Source organism: Molothrus aeneus, chromosome 5 (assembly GCF_037042795.1).
Source record: "Molothrus aeneus isolate 106 chromosome 5, BPBGC_Maene_1.0, whole genome shotgun sequence".
NCBI lineage: Eukaryota > Metazoa > Chordata > Aves > Passeriformes > Icteridae > Molothrus > Molothrus aeneus.
In genome coordinates, this window is record NC_089650.1 from 9454348 (window position 1) to 9470479 (window position 16132).

General features: G+C 42.0%; 1 protein-coding gene across 1 annotated transcript in view; it reads right to left on the reverse strand.

Moving 5' to 3' along the window:
• STAB2 (stabilin 2) overlaps positions 1 to 16132 on the reverse strand; it is an 82080-nt gene that overhangs the window by 51810 nt on the left and 14138 nt on the right. The window contains 11 exon segments of the mRNA XM_066549796.1: positions 333 to 411; positions 3389 to 3538; positions 4454 to 4534; positions 5222 to 5275; positions 5926 to 6045; positions 6163 to 6225; positions 6983 to 7126; positions 8431 to 8580; positions 9254 to 9336; positions 10891 to 11024; positions 15715 to 15848. Coding sequence (XP_066405893.1) covers positions 333 to 411; positions 3389 to 3538; positions 4454 to 4534; positions 5222 to 5275; positions 5926 to 6045; positions 6163 to 6225; positions 6983 to 7126; positions 8431 to 8580; positions 9254 to 9336; positions 10891 to 11024; positions 15715 to 15848 — 1192 coding nt within the window.

Genomic DNA, 16132 nt, shown 5'->3' on the forward strand with positions numbered 1-16132 from the left:
GGAGTGGCTGGGAGCAGGAGGGGACAAGTTGTCCTGTTCTTCATGGGAAAATGAATACACCTGGGCTTGGAGCCTTGTGTGAAAACTCCTGCATGGCAGAGGATGAGTGAGCTGTTGTCAATAATATATGACAGCTAATCTGGATTTTCCCTGCTGTTTACCTCTGAGATGTACACCAGCTCCTCTCAGCTTGGTGTTGAAGTTCATGGAAAGTACATGGACATGTCCAAACACCTCTCAACTCCAAAAGGAAAGTTCTCCATGTATAAGAGAATACTTTGGAATACTTTTACATGCATTTCACCTTAAGGAGATGCAATTCTATAGCTTTGCTGTTATATTGCAGGCTCTAGCACAGCTAATTTTCAGAAAGCTTGGACATTCAATAATGCACCTCTGTTTTGAGAAAGGCTGTAACATGCACAAAAGGGAGGCATTAGTATTTTTAAGCTATTTAGAGTTCTGTGATACAGTCTTAATATCACAGCATAATTTACAGAAAGTGCCTTGCTGGTATTGCAGGTAAAAATTTTATTAAGTCATGTATTTTTCACTGTATGAACTTTATTTTCATTATTTCTGACTACCTATTTACAGGACTACTATCAGTGGATTTTTATAAAATGGGGAATAACATTCCTGTGGCAGCCAGACTTGAATTTTGTATGTGGAGAAATACACAGCTAAATTTGCACCTCTGAGATACAAAGCAGATGGGAGAGCTTCACTCCTTCCTGAACCTGAGTCTGCAGACTGTTACTTCAGGGAGGATGCTTAATCAAAAGGAAACTTTTAACAGATGTGAGGTCTATTTTAAACAAATCCAGTTTATTAACTCTCAGAGCATTGTCATAGTGATTCTCATTCCTCACATCTCCCCTCTGCTGAAATAACAGAATAATGAACATGAAGCTTCCTCAACAGAAGAAAACAAGGTCATGAATGCACTGGTATCCTGGGTTAATGTATATAATGAGTTAACTATAATGAGTTAACTAATATTGTCTGAGAGTCTAGTGAAGTCTACGCACTTAACTTCTATGAAAATATATTATTTTTCCTGGAAAAACACAGATTAATTGGGTCTAGAATGCAGGCACTGTGAACAAAAATTTGTCCTGTGAATAGGTGGCAAAGAGAAAAATATTCTTTGCTTCCCCATAGTAGGTCCAGTGGTACATAGATATTTTTTGTCTTCACCCTTTGGTTGCTTTTCCTGATTAGCTAATTTATCACCATGTGGTGGTGACAGAGTCTGGAAATTGCATTACTGAGGAGATATAAACTCCACTGGCAGTTTTAAAGGTGAATTCTCTACAAGCTCTATATGCAGTAACCTCAGAGAGGCTGAACCTTTCAGAGTGTGGATATGGACTTTGTCAAAGCTGTTGTCCTTGTGACTGTCAATGTTTTGTTTTTCAATCAAGTTAGCATAAATTCTAGAGCAGCATCCATTGTGTTACATGACTGTTTTGTAGCCATTGAACAGGAGACCATAAACCTGAATTATGGCATTCTCCCACAGATTTATCACTGGGGCTGTGGGGAAAGAACCAAATACTGGTTTGGATTTAGTAGTCCCTCATGTTGTACAGGACTTAAAGGAATAAAGGATCAGAATTACAAAAGCATTTGTGCAGCAAATAGCGGAGGTACCAATACCATTCCTATGCTTTCAAGGTCCGTGGGTCAGATATACATATTTTGGCAAATACATTTTGATATTATGAAAGCTCTTTTACAAGCTGCATAGTCATGTCTGAAGCTGACATAGGGTCTTGCCTTTGTGTTTCTGAAAATTCCTGTAAGGGTGCTTTTACCCCTTTAGAACTGATTGTTCTGAAGGCTGATTGTTGTGAGCCGTGTTGATGTTGCTCTCCTTGATGCTCAGCGCCAGATCATCCAAACTGGCTGTGGACCACACATCAGGCAGCACTCAGGACCTGTTGTCCCCTCTGTGCTCTTTGTGACATTAAGAATAAGCCCTGCCGTTCTTCAGTTAGGCTCAGGTGCAGCTTTTAGCACTTTTGGGTATGGTTACATGGATAAGTATGCATTAGCCCAAAGGTTTCATCTTTAGGGATGCACAGTTCTTGTAAGTGTGTAGATCTACCAGTTCCTACAAGGTTTGTGTCTTTTAACTCTTTTAAGACAAGCAGTGTTTATTAGGTGCTGTTACTCCTGTTTTCTGAGAGTGATGGGAATGCTTGCTGCAGAGTAAAAATTGCAAAAGCCATTGCTCCTTTGTGTTTTCCTGGCTAGCAGTGTTCTGCTTAAATCTTGGAATGTATAACTATATTTTTAACTATGCAGGAAGCTTTCAAGGCTGACAGAAGTTCCTAACTTAAATTTGGGGAATAATTTTTGTGACCGACAGTGTTTGTTTTGCCTTTAAATAATTTTTTTGTCTATTGCTTTAGGATAGATTGATGTTGGACATAATTTTTAGGTAGGTTTTTGGTAAGGAATTCAGATTACTGGAGTGTTCTGGGTGTGGATTTCTTTTTGAATCAGAGATTGCTGCTTGGAGCTCTGCCTGGCTTATGATTATATTGCACATACAGCATGTTGTAGTTACTGCCAGAGGTAACAGATCTTTACTGCCAGTGTTTTCTTCATTACATTTTGATGCTGTCCAGCTCTGCTGGGAACCTCTTTGCAGGCTGTGGTTCTGGACTGTTGTAAGCCAGGACATTAAATGTTTTCCTTTTGTCACTGGCCCAGATGTGGGCTTGCACATGGTCCAGGGGCAGCTCAAGGGGCTGTGCTTACTCCAAGGCAAAGTTTGGTCTGACATTTCTCTTACCAGAAATAACATCTGAATGTTACCAAGTAAAGGCCTGTACTGTGTTACCCAAGTGAGCAAGGTTTGTCAGAATCCACCCTTTTAAACGGGAGAAGTTTTGTTTCTGGAGGAAAGCAGGGCTAGCGGAAATTGTGGCTGCTGAAAATCACATATTTCTAATATATAAATATAGAATTATTATGTTAATATTTTAACTTGCTGTTTCCTTTCCCTGCATATTTATTATAAATTAAAATATTGGTCTGGAGAGGATTCCCTGAGAAACAGGGAGTAGTTTTCCCTGAGAACATAACACTTGAAAATTCCCATGTACTTGTATGCACAGATGGGATTCAGGAACTGGACTGGAGCGACAAAGGGTATGTCAAAGGGTTAATGGAACAACTGGATTTTTTAAGCTGGTATAGGATGTGTTCATATGAGCTCCCTGTTTGCAGTACTGCTAGGCTGGTGGCCATTGATTTATTTATTTCCAAAAATGCCTCTTTCAAATAATATCAGAGAAAGTTAGTAAAGTGAAGAGGAAGCTGGAATGCCTTCTTTGGAGGAGTTGGAGACACAGATTCATTGTGATTCCCTTACCTTTGTGACCTGACTTGTCTCCTCACACCAGTGTGGTAGGATTGGAACAATTGTGGGTGGGATGAGAACACCCTCAAGGATATAAATGCGACCATTTTTCGCAACAATATCTGTTTCTTCCATTTTTTCTCCACTCACCAAGATTTGTCCCTATGAAACAATAAATTATTATTAATAATGAAGTGTTTTAACTCCTCAGTTTCTGATGATTTATTTTAATTGTTTAAAATTACTTTCTAGTCATACTTCTTATGAATTTGCTATCTAGTTTTTATTATGCCTGTTTATTCATGAAGCTCACATACATTGTCTGTTTTCTTGAATACTAGTCTTCAACAGAGGTATCTAATTTTTTTTCTATGAATTTGCCCTGTCAGCCTGTGTGACTGAGGAATAAGAGACTGGCCAAAATAGGAAAACTACTGATGACTTCAGGCACTGATTTCAGTGGGTTTAAACATGCCTTGGTGCTCTCTCTGTCAGAAGAGGGGGAAAGTGAGAGAGAGTCTGGGATCTATCCAAATTCACAGGAGAGAGGAAAAAAAAGTATTTTTTCTGCATTTACTCCTGCAGCTGCTCTGCCCTTACAAGAATTTTTATAGGTGCATCTCTGCTCTAGAAGAGAAGGAAGCTAACCTAACAGATCAGCTTGGTTTTGCACAAGTACTGATCAATTAACACTTTTAAAAAAATGTGTTCACTAGGTACATCAGGATCAGAGACTATAATATTACAGAGAGAAAAAGAATATTTTTGCGTGTTTAAAATTCCTAAAATATCTAACAGAATGATTTTAAAAAGATTAAAAAAAACAAAACAGTAGAGCATGAATGAGAATCATTCCTGGACTGTGGATAAGCACAAGGACCAAAACTCTGTAGGCTGTCCTTGTACACCAATCATTTGCTCTGCATCCTTTATACAATTAATATTAACAGTAGGTGGGAATGAGAAGTTTAGCAAGAAATTCCTCTGCTAATGCCTCCCCTATCCCTTTTTATTGCCCCTGCATGCAAAGTTGCCTCGATCAGAGTGAGCTGCTCCCAGGGCAGGGCTGTGACTTACAGTGCTGGTTCTGTTAAAGTGAATGAGCTGCTTTGCCATGGTCCTGATGTGCTCTGTGGAGACAAGGCTGGCAACTTCTAGCTGAAATGAATATAAATTGGTTGAGACAAGTGTAATATCATTACTCTTTTCAAATCCAGACAGATTTCACAGGAAAGACTTTCTTTGGGGCAAGAAAATTATTATCAATGTGACAATTATCATCAATTGACAAACCAGCTTGTGTAACAAAGTGAGTGCCATTAAATCGTGACTGAGCTTGCTGGTTCCTGCAAGTGAGGGCCTTATTGCTCAAAAGAATATTAATTTTTCTTCCAATTATAACACTAATTAAAGTTAATATTTTTTTCTCTAAAAATAGCCCTGTTTGCAAGCATAGACCACTGTGGTGGTGCTGGTACCATGAAGGCACACATGGTTCTCACGTTCTCTCTGTTCCCACTCTCTGTGCTGGGAGTGACCACCTGAGATTATACAAACTGAGCCTTTCTTTAAGGATACAGCCACTTCTTTCCTTCCTTCCTCACAACAGAGACTGGGGTGGGGATCATCTTCCCCCCCAGGAAAAACAAGGGGCTTGCTTAGAGGAAGGAAAAAACAGCTCTTTCTGAAAAACAGAAGACTGATTTTAGCAGAATAGGCTCAGAGGTAGCTCGACTTTAGTGCCAGAAAGTCTTTTTCCTGCTACTCATGCCTGCAGCCCGGACAATGCCCCTGCCAGTGGCTCCTGTTCCCTGCACCCTGGGTTGGCAGAGCAGCTGTGCTCACCTCAGTGTTGGAGACAATGTGATACCGGACCAGCTCCAGCAGCTTCCAGGAACCCTGCCAGGGCAGAAAAGAGGCTCTTTTAGCCCAAAATGAGCCTCAGAAACCCAGTCTGGCTTGTGAGGTGGACATGGGCATGAGAACAGCATCACTGGCTGGTGCACCAAAAACCTCTGGGTCAGTGTTCAGCTAGCGGCAGGCACCCTGGCATTCCATGCCCTCATCCCTACACCCCATTTTATTTTGACATGGGCCTTCCAGGGCATGGATCTGTTTTGGGACAGGCAGGAGGTGTCCAGGGGACAGGGTACCAATATCCACCTCCTGGGACCCCACTGTCAGTGACTCCCATCCTGTGGGACCCTTGTGGCAGCTGCTTCCCTTGACTGTTCCCACCAAGGGTGATGCATTTCAGGAGAGGTTTTGGGGCTGTGCCATGCGTCTGTCCAGGCTGTGATGTCTGGGCAAAAGCAGAGGACTGGAGGCCTGATGTAGAGGAACATCATCCCTACATGGGATGGGAGACTCCAGATCCTCTTCCTCTCTAGTTGTTGTCTTATCTTTAATTGTTAGATATTGGCTTTCAACCTTGATCATAGGAGCTAATTCAGATGAACACTAGGCAATGCATGTATGAATGCAATGCATGTATGAATCTCCTGTCCATCTGCTGTCTGAGAAAGATTTGCCTTATGGAAAGACTGTACCTCTGCAGAAATCAGGTAGTCCAGAACCTCAGCTTTCATGTTACTCAGAGCCTTGTTACTTGGAACAAAGACTGTGTAAGCCTGGTTGTCCTGCTGTAAATCCAGTCCTAGGCCAGTTTTCTGTTTTGGTTTAAAAATAAAAGGGAAATTACATATCAATATTTAAAAATAAAAGTGAAATTACATATCAAGAACATCTGAAAGTAGCCTTATGTAATTGCTTTATTGGATCCTTACCTCTATCAAAGATGCAAATTGGCTGTATCTTCCATTAGCCTGAAGTAATGACATTATAGTTTTCTGAAACAGGATAAAAGTAAGATTTGTTTCAGTTGGGAATATGAAATAAGTGCCAGTTCTTATGAGACATTTCTTGACTTACTGTGTCTCAGTTGTTACAGGTTGAGTACATTTCATTTGCGGGGGGCTGATGGTGCTTGGAAATGATTGAGATGGCAGCACATTTTTCCTGGTGCTGTGGTGGTTTATAGTTAGATTTTGTCCTTTTCCTGCAATACCGGGTGGTCACAGGAAACACAGCTGTGTGTGTATGGGTAAAGGGTTTTTCTCTTCATCCCCAGCAAAAAAAAAGGTCGAGGAGTAAAATATTTGAAAAATGTAACGTAAGGAAGGGAATTTTTAAGCAAGCATGATAAGCTGAGCACCAAAACCCCAAAACATTTAAAATCACCTTTTTTTTTTTTTTGATATTAGCCTTTGGGTGGAGAAATCTGTTATCTGTACACATGTTCCTCCTTTTAGTGTGTGATTCTGGCATTCAGTGAAATTCACTGATCGTGACTGCCAAGGAACCAACCAGATGCAGTGAGAACATCCAAACCCTCCATGGTCCAGCTTGGCAGAAGGGTGAATTTGGTCTGTTTTCTGTGGGAACTGTGTCCTTACCTTTCACTTTGAATATTGCTTCTGTGGGCTGATGTGCAACGGCTCAGCAGAGTTTGTTTAGTTTCTGTCAGTCACCCTCCTTCACATTCACCTCACATTAAACTATTTTTAGAGGAATTTTGACATTGCATGTGTGTAACTTATGGCTCACCTCTTTGCTGCTCTCAAATGTTGGCCCCACGTTGTCCATGGCTTTGTCAATAATGTGCAAAATTCCATTGGAAGCAATAATATCTCCCTGCAAAATTTTTCCTTTTCCCCTTCCTCCTTGGATTCTAATCCTTAACTGATTATCCTGAAAGAAACCAGGCAATGGATAGTGAATTCTTTATTAGGAAATGACAGCAGAGTGTGTACACAGGTTGGATGTACTCTAAGACCCCTTCTTGTTGCCAACACCTAAAATATTTAAATCTGGGGAGGCTAAAGATTGCTTCCAATATTTATCAAGGAAATGGGAAAAAAATCCTTTGGATCAGGATCACATTCTTTAGCTTCAGGACAGCAAAATTCAGAACAGAAACAGAGACAGGCCCTGAGGGGAATTCAGTGTACCTGAAAGTGTTGTGATGACAGCTAGTAATAAAAATCTGTCAGGAAATGATTTAAAATATTGCTGTACTGGAGAGGTCAACTCCTATAATCTTGTGGGAGTCTAACCCATTTCCCTATATTCAATGTATATTTAAAACAACAAAATGTTGCTGATTCTGCAGTGTACTGAAGCCTTCAGGAAACAAACAGGGCTCAGGATAGGATATTTTCCTGTTATAAATGCAAGAATATTTTCCTGTTATAAATGGAGTGTACTCACTGAACATACAAAATAGATATCTCTGCTCAGATGCCACTGATCTACTGCAAAGCATAGGTACTTGATTTCAGCCTCCACACAGGCCCAGTCCATCAAGAGACACATAATGGGCCAAGAACAATAAATCCAGATTATAAAATCTAGTGTATCATCCACAGAGAACAAGTTTTTTTTTTTAACTGTGGGACCAGACTGCCCTGATGATTACAGACATTGGGTAATCTGGGCTTATGCTGAATTTTGCTATATATTTCCCATGGTTAATTGTCCCATGTTCTCTCTCTGCTGGGATTTCCATCTGCTGCCTCGTCCCAAGGCTGCTGATGCTCACTGGGACCTGCAGCTCAGCCAGTGCCTGCTCCATGGGAGCAGTGCTCACAGGTTTCCAGCATAAACTCTGTGGTTTTTTCTCCCCCTGCTGCCTCTTCCTTCACCTGGGCTCTCTTAACACCCCTCCCCTGCCGCCCAGCTCTCTCAGTTGTACCTGCAGGTTTAAGATAACATCATTTTAGCAAACATTCAAGACCAGTCTGTGTTAGTCTGCCAAGTCACTCAGTGCTGATGCATGACTAAAGGTAACTTTTTTTCTGGTTTTAGTGGGAGCTTTGATGCCAGGGAGGTTTCAAGTTTGGCTTGAACTCCTTGTGGTACATGGCCATGGCTGTGTTTTTTCCTAATTCCAGTTATCTTCACCCTGATGTCTCCCTGCAGGAAGATCTTTCCTACTCCTTGTGGAGGGAACAGAGAGCACTGTCCCTGCTGTGGCAGGCTGGAGGGCCACTTACCTTTTCTCCCTTTGATATCTCTCCTGACTTGCCAGTCAATGTATATATTACATTAGCATTAGTCAAGCTACTGGTGTTCAGCTGACCTGCAATAATATGGAGTTTAAGGAAGTACTGGGCTTTCTGTTTATTTTTCAGAAGATCCTTTACCTAGAAAAGCAGAGGAACAGAGATTCACTTCAATGGAGGCTTTATTTAAAAAAAAAAAAAAAAAAAAAAAAAAACAAAAACAAAAAAAACCACCATGGTGAATACTTTTTTGTTTTCTTCAGTTGTACACTCTGAAATTACGTATTTTACCCTGAAGTGAGGTGATGGAGTCTGAAAAGAGTGGAGACTCTTGGTTTTGGTTCAGCTCACATTGTACCCCTATGTCCCAGCATGAGCAGCAGGCGCCTCCAGAACTGTCCTGCTGTCAGTGGAAGGTGCTACTTACATGTCAGTGTCTTTTTTGTTTTTTTTCATTAAAGCCATCATTTTTTTATTCCCCTTGTGATAAAGGTGACCTGCAGGCCTTGCTGCTGACAATTCAGATCTTAGTTCAACCCCGGGCTCAGCTGAGTGAAAAGACTTTGAGCATGGTCATGTAAGAAAACCCAAAACTTAGCTTGGGGTGTGACAGTGTTCCACCCTAACTCAGCAAATTATTTTGTTTTTCTTTAAAGTGGGAATAATGCAGCCTGTGGCCCTAGATTCAAATGTGACTGGAAGTGTACTAGAGCAAATTATTTGTATCTGCTGAATCAAAACACTTATAACACAGATGAGATTTCTGCAGAAGCCAAATCCCCCAAATGTGAAACCTTTTCTCTTGTTTACTTACATTTGTGCCTTTGAGTCCCTTGTTTGTTGGTACAAGCACAGTAAATGGTCCCAGAGTGCTCAGCTGCCATTCATAGGTATTTTCTTATGAGAAGAGGGAACAAAAAAAGTTTAAATGCCTATTGAAAACCTCACTTGCCAAAGGGACTGTGCAAAGCTGTGAAGGGAGAATTAAGCAACAATAGTATCTGATTATTAAATATTAATTTAAGGTTCTAAAATACAAGCCATTAAAAGATGAGAGACAGATGGGATGTGAAATCCAGGTGCTGCTGCATATTTGATACAAAATGAGGCAAAACTTTCAGGATGCTTCTGGCAGCCTGGATTCTGTGGCATGCAGGCCAGAGCAAGGACACAGAACCAGCAGCTTCTTTGGGGATGTGTCCTTACAGGAAGACAGCCTTCTGATTTAAATCAGTTCAGTCTCTATGGGGTGAGAAATATGCAGCTGATAACCTGCTGGTACTGCAAATATCAGGTAGTCAAAACTAGATGCACTGAAAGTTAATTAGGATTCATTTACTACCCAGAGGCTGTTTCTGTATCCAAGGCAGCAGCATGAGAGAACACTGGTTCTGCAGCTGAAGGCATTAAATATTTCTGATATCCAGCTCTTTTTCTAGAGGTATAAAATCAGAACTGAAAAAATCTTTATAGTTGTTACAGATGTATTGTACAGAGAATGTATCTCAAAATTAATGTGCTGTCCTACAAAACATCTATAAATTCTTAGCTTTTGAAAGACACCAGTGTGGAGTGAACATGTTTTAAGTTAACCTGGTTAGTGGTTAATGTGTCTTTGTAGCTTCTGGCAAGTAGATCGTGTGGCACATTTATGTCCAAAACTTAGCCAAAGCGCATGAAATCTGGGTTATTGTTAATTCAGCATGCTGGGCACTTTTCAGACATGTGAGGAGCAATGCAGAGAGAAACTGCAACTGAACTCTCACTGCTGAGGCAATGGATATTGATCCTCAGCATTGAGTATGAAAGGCTCTGCCAGGTTTTGACCTTGGCCAGCTATGGGGGATTCTTATTCCTTCTATTCAGGAGTTCATGGTGTTTATTTTAATTACTGAGCTCGTGGGACTGAGCATATTATATTAAAGAGAAGGATTTTTTCCCCCACATTTACAAGTTTAAGTCAAAGATCCAGCTCAATTTTAGCAGTGTTTGTTCATACCTCAAATTTTTGGCCATAGAGAAGATGATGAAGGCTGTTAGGTTGTTCAGTTCACCAGGTAACTGGGAATGCCAGTGTTTTTGATGGACTAGTGTGTGTCACTCTAGGCCAAACCTCATTTGCCCAAAACAATGGGGGCAGGGAGAAGAAGCAGGGTAACCCCACTTGCTACACTGTGGGGCACAATCCACTGGTGATGTTAAACGATGTGTGAGTGGTTGTGGAACAGGGTTAGCACTTCTGCCTGGAAGTTCTTGCACTCTGCATTCATGGTGTGAGGAGCAGAGCAGCTTCAGATGGTCTTAGGTGCTTTGCAGTGGGCAGCATGTGTGCTCTCATGCTGTGGGGGGCAGACAGGGCAGGATCAGCCCCCTGGGCTCTGCTTGTGTTCAGTTACTGAACCTCCACAACCTCCCAAAAAACTCACTTCTTTATCAAACCAGGGCACTCACCCAGGAGCAGGAGGCTGGATGTCAGCTTGCCCTGCCACTCTCCTCCCACTTGTGCACTCAGCTCCTGGAGGCGCTCCACGATGTTCCCATGGCACACGAACCCGTTCCCCACGGAGCCCTCCTGGCACGTGCACCTGGGAAGGGATTGGCATTTCAGCTGTGCCTCTCAATAAACTGGCACCAGGTGTCACCTACTGCTCCTCTGAAGGCATTTCCAGGAAGCACTGGTGCACTGTGGCTAACTCTCTGCTTCTGCACGCTGTGAAGTGTGTCAGTGTGTGGGGCAGCCTGGCGGCTGCTTGCCTGGTGTGGTGGGCTCTTGTTAGCTGGGCCGGGAGACAGCAGTGTCTGTCCTGCAGGACATTTGAATAGAGGCTATGTGCAGCCTCTGTTTCCAAAAGTGTTGTGGCTGCTGGAGCCCAGAAATCTACTGAACTTACCCGTGGGGGGATAGAATGTAAGAAAATAAAGGTAGTGCAGAAGGCAATCTCACCCCTGAGGAGTTGCAGCTGTACTGAACACCAAAGATTAGGAACAGGCCTGCCCTTAACAGGCCACAGCTGTGTCCAGTAAGGATGAGTGCTATAAAAGATTGGGTTAGCTGGGTGAGGAGAGAGTTGGAGTTTGTTGGCTGTGCTGTGAAGAAGAAAGAGTCAGTGCTGCGAGGAGGTGCCCATGAGAAATCACCAAGAAAGTATGGAACTTTTGCAATAAGGTGACAACACCTACCCTGTTTGGGGGTGAGGAGAGAGCAGAGCATAAATGGGTCAGGTGTGGCTCTTGCAGCAGGGAGTCTGTTTTGTGAAGAGCTCACTCGTGACGTGGGATTTGGCAGGATTAATGGTAGTTAAGGGAGGTGATGGTGTAGCCACATTTCTCCTCACAGAGAAAAGCAAGGCACGGTTCCTCCCAAGAATATTTCTGAGGTTCACATTCTCTGAACCTCAGAAAAAGGAAAAACAGGTCTTATCTCATTTGCTGTGCCTGTGTAGAATGCAATGTGGAGATTGTTTGCCCCAAGTGATGGTGTTTTGTTTCCTTGGCCTATCAGGGCCTATCGTGTGTGTGTGTCGGGACTGTTGGTTGACAGTCATGAGACTCAGTGGCGTTGGGTTGAGTTTGTTGGGCAAAGTTGAGTGCCTGGCAGATTCAGTTGAGATGTAATGTATTATAGTATAGAATAATATAGTATAATAAAGTAATTAATTAGCCTTCTAATAAGATGGAGTCAGATGCATCAGTCTCTCCTTGTCAGGGGCAAAAATATACTATAAGATAGCAGCTCATCAGTCCTTGCAATAGCTGCATTGGTTTTGTAGAACAAGTTTTTTTCCTTTCAACAAAACAAAGTGGTGGCTTTTTACCCTGCCCTTTAAAATGCCACCATTTTGGGCATTAATACTTGTACTTTTAACATTACCTTTTTGGGGTTTTTTTTCTGCTGCAGTGCAAAGTCTTGTGCTTTTTTAGATGTACGTGTTGCTGCTGCTGTCTCTCTTCTGGAAATAGCATCTCCTATGTAACACCCTGTCTGTCTCCTGGGGACTCCAGCCTGCGGGAGGTGGCAGTGGGGTGTGCCTGACCCAGTACTCTGGGTGTCTAAAGCAGACCCAGATCACAGTGCCCATGAGATGGACAGACAGACACTGGATTAACAGTACCCTTCCCAGTTAAGTCTGCAGCATTTTCAATATTCGTATACGCTCTAAGCACAGTGGTTCATCTCTCTGGATATTTTTTTCCTAATCACTGGAGAAGAAACATTACTTCATGTCAGCAAAAGATGCTCTTTCTGTAACTGCTCATTTGCATGTGCTGGTTGTTAAAACCCCACCCCTGCCCCTAACACCCCACAGCAGCACCAGCCAGATGCCAGACCCTCTCCTTTTTCCCATGCATGGTCTCTGCTGCAGCTGTTTCTCTAGTGAGAGCAACATTATTGGAAAGTCCCCACAAGTCCCTGCAGTCTGGGGAGCTGCATAGAGGCTCAGAGGAGTGTTGAGATTTTGGCCAAGAGTATCAAGCTTTGAATCTGATCCTGGGTAAAAATGGCAGTCTGAAAGCAACCTAAATTTTTAGGATGCTATTCTGAGGGTGAATCCACTTCTTTCTAAGGGGATCTCTTGAGCAGAGAGAGTATGATTGTGGAGCCTGGATTAAGGGTTTACAGCTGGGAGAGAGGAACAGCTGCTCCTTGGGAGCTGATCCATTTTTTTCTGGTGGAGCAAATATTGCTGAATTGCTGTAGGTAGCTCCCTTCCACTTCTGAACAGAGAAGAAAGCAACTGAGGCTTCAAAGGAGCTGAGAAATAGCAAAGTAGAAAAAAGGAACTACCCTTGAAATATGGCACAAATCAGATCTGGGTTTCAAACTAAAGCTCTCCTCTCTTTTTCATCCAATGTTCACAAAGAAGAAGGTGTTTAAACATAATAACTTTTTTGGTTATCATTTCTGGGGGCACAGTGAACTGCAGAAATGCCTGCATGGTTTGAAACTCCTGTCCTGAGGACAATATTGCTCATAACTGAGTGGGCATCCAAGTGACATAGTTTGGATTTGTGTGCCAAAGGAAAGCATTGAGCAATTGCATATTGGCACCTACTGCATGGGATTGAACCCTTCAACCAGTGTGCTTCCTCACTCCTTCTGATGGAGGAATTGACTTTCTGTGGCTGGGCATGGGGAAGGCCAGCAGGACTGGAAAAGATGGGAATTGTCACCACTTCAGCTTATTCAGGGAAGAAAAAACTATTTCTCTGGAAGAGAAAAGCTCAGCTTTCTGTCTCCATTTTACCAAAACCCTCTATAATATAATAGAGTTTTGGTTTATGAAGCTACTAATTTCCACATTGAAGACCTAGAGGAAAAATAAGAGTGGCATTAAGAGAAAATAATAGAGTTTAACTGACAGTAGGGCAGCTCTCCTTGGAAACCAGAGAGGTTATGATCTAATATGCAGTGTAATTCTGCCCTGGTTGGAGCTTCTTAGCTCCTGGGCAAGCTGAACATGCTTAATGTTCAGCTAATGTGTAGCTAAAGCTACACCAGAGAAAATGTCAGCACTCATTCAAGGAAAAATCTACATGGGAACATAAGACAAAGGCAATTGTGATTTTTGAGGAGGTTGCTGTGTTATATTCACAAAACAAATGTTTGGGGTTTTTACATCTTTGCCTGTATGAGAGATTTATTCCTGTACAAATAATTTGGTTCTGGAGAAAGTAGAACTGTCTGTGTGAGGAAAGCTAATAGCACAACTGTATCCCTAAAAAACCCAAAACAAAACAAAAATAGAAAGGAAACAGTGCAGTTTTGGGGCCTCTGTTATAGCTCTTTGTTTTAGAAAACAAACAAATAAAAACTACCAAAAAAGCCCTCCCAAAATACATTTATAATCTGAGATGCAGCCAAAATACAGTCTGTCATTTACCGGAACGTATTTTTTGTGCCCGCATTTACAAATTAATGCTTTTCTATTTTAAAGTTCCTCTTTCATAAAAGGATTTTCCTTAGCTCAAGTTTTGTTTCAATCCCACTCTATTCTTCTGTACTTTTTGTGCCATTAAATGAATTATGTGCAGAGAATTTTTATTGTTCTTTTCCATCCCCAGTAATAAAATTTTAATTCTAAGATTCTCAAAACTTTCTCAGCTTTCAAAAATTGTTTTGCAATGGTGAAACATTGACTAATTAGGGAAAAAAAAAAGCTCCTGATTTGGAATTTTATTTCAAAATTTCAGCTGCTGTTGTGCAGCATGGCAGTACTCTATACGAAGTGTTGTGTGAGTCTGTAGTGAACAGTCTGAGTAGCACATTTTGCTGTAGAAGAGAGCCAGGGGATATTCTAGATAAATTTCTCTGAAATGCACAATATCTGATGCAGAAGTGGTGCTGGTACTACCCTGCCAGTGAAAGCTGCATGATGGCACAAGGAGTGGCAATGAGAATGCTCTCCTGAGAGAATGCTTTCTGCCTATGAATCTAGGTGATACCTGTTCATAACTTACAACAAATGGCCTGTATTGTCCTTCATGTTCAAGCTCTCAGCTCCCAAAAACTGCCATTTCAGGCACAGCTCTTTAACCCAGTGCCTGCCATCACTGGGCTGTAGAAACACATAAGCCAAGTTCTGTGTTTTAAGAGAGCTTTGTGGAGTTTAGTGCCTTTTTCCTGACATCCATGCGCCATATTTCTGTACAGCAAAAGCCAAGTCTGACAGAGGTTTTGCAGTTTCCCCCTTGCTTGACTCAAGGTTTTAAGGAACCTGCTGGGGTTGGTGTTGCTTTCACAGCTTGGGGGGCAGATTCCCTGGTTGTGTCTGAATTAGTGCACTCAGAAGAGGCAGGGCTCCAGTGCTAGCCCATAATTAATGCTGATTAATTTTCAGCATGCTGCCTGGCGTGTTTCTGGCCCACACCAAGGAGCATTTTCCCTGGCAGTGCCCAGGCACAGTTGAAGGGAGAGCATGTGCCAGGGACAGCTGCCAAGAGAAAGTTACTCTGTTTTGGAAGAGACTTTAGCTGTGAGACAGACAATGCTGCTTGCCCTGAAGAAAAGAGGTTTTGGCCCCTTTTATTTACTAGTGTAGAAATGACCTCTGAGTGCTTTAAAAATAAAACTTAAGAGGTATTAGCAAATGGTCTGCTGAAATCTATCACTGTGTTAATGGCCCTAACCCCATTAAATCTTGTGATTTGTCCTTGATAAAGAAGCCATTAAAGATAACTTCAGGAGGTGTCCATCTACAGGCTTTGTTTTAGCAGCCCATTTACTAGGGAAGGAGGGAGAAACTGTGAGAAAATTTCACAAGCAAAAAGACTCACGTAATCTGTCCTGGTGCAACTGTTAAGCATTTGGCTTTTTTGTGGCAGGTGTTGTTTGTTTCACAGCTGTCCATCATGCTGCAGCCTTTCCCAGGTACAAAGTTGGTATAATGCTCCTTGCACTCACAGTGGGACTAAATCAGAAGGATGAGAGAGGGGAGAAAAAATTAGCTGTGCACAAATTGTGGATTTCAGCATAATTTCTGAAACTAGGGCTTGAAACACAGTGTCTTAGTTAATCACCTGGTGAGTTCAGACTCAGATATGAAGCTTATATTTGTACACACCAGCTTGTGTTTTAGCCATGTATGCTTCATTGAGACATGACCGTGAACTGCAAAAGAACCCTGAATTATCAAGTCCCTTTTTGGCTCTTCAGGGTATCCAAGCAAACCAGGCCATTTGAAGCCTTGCTTTT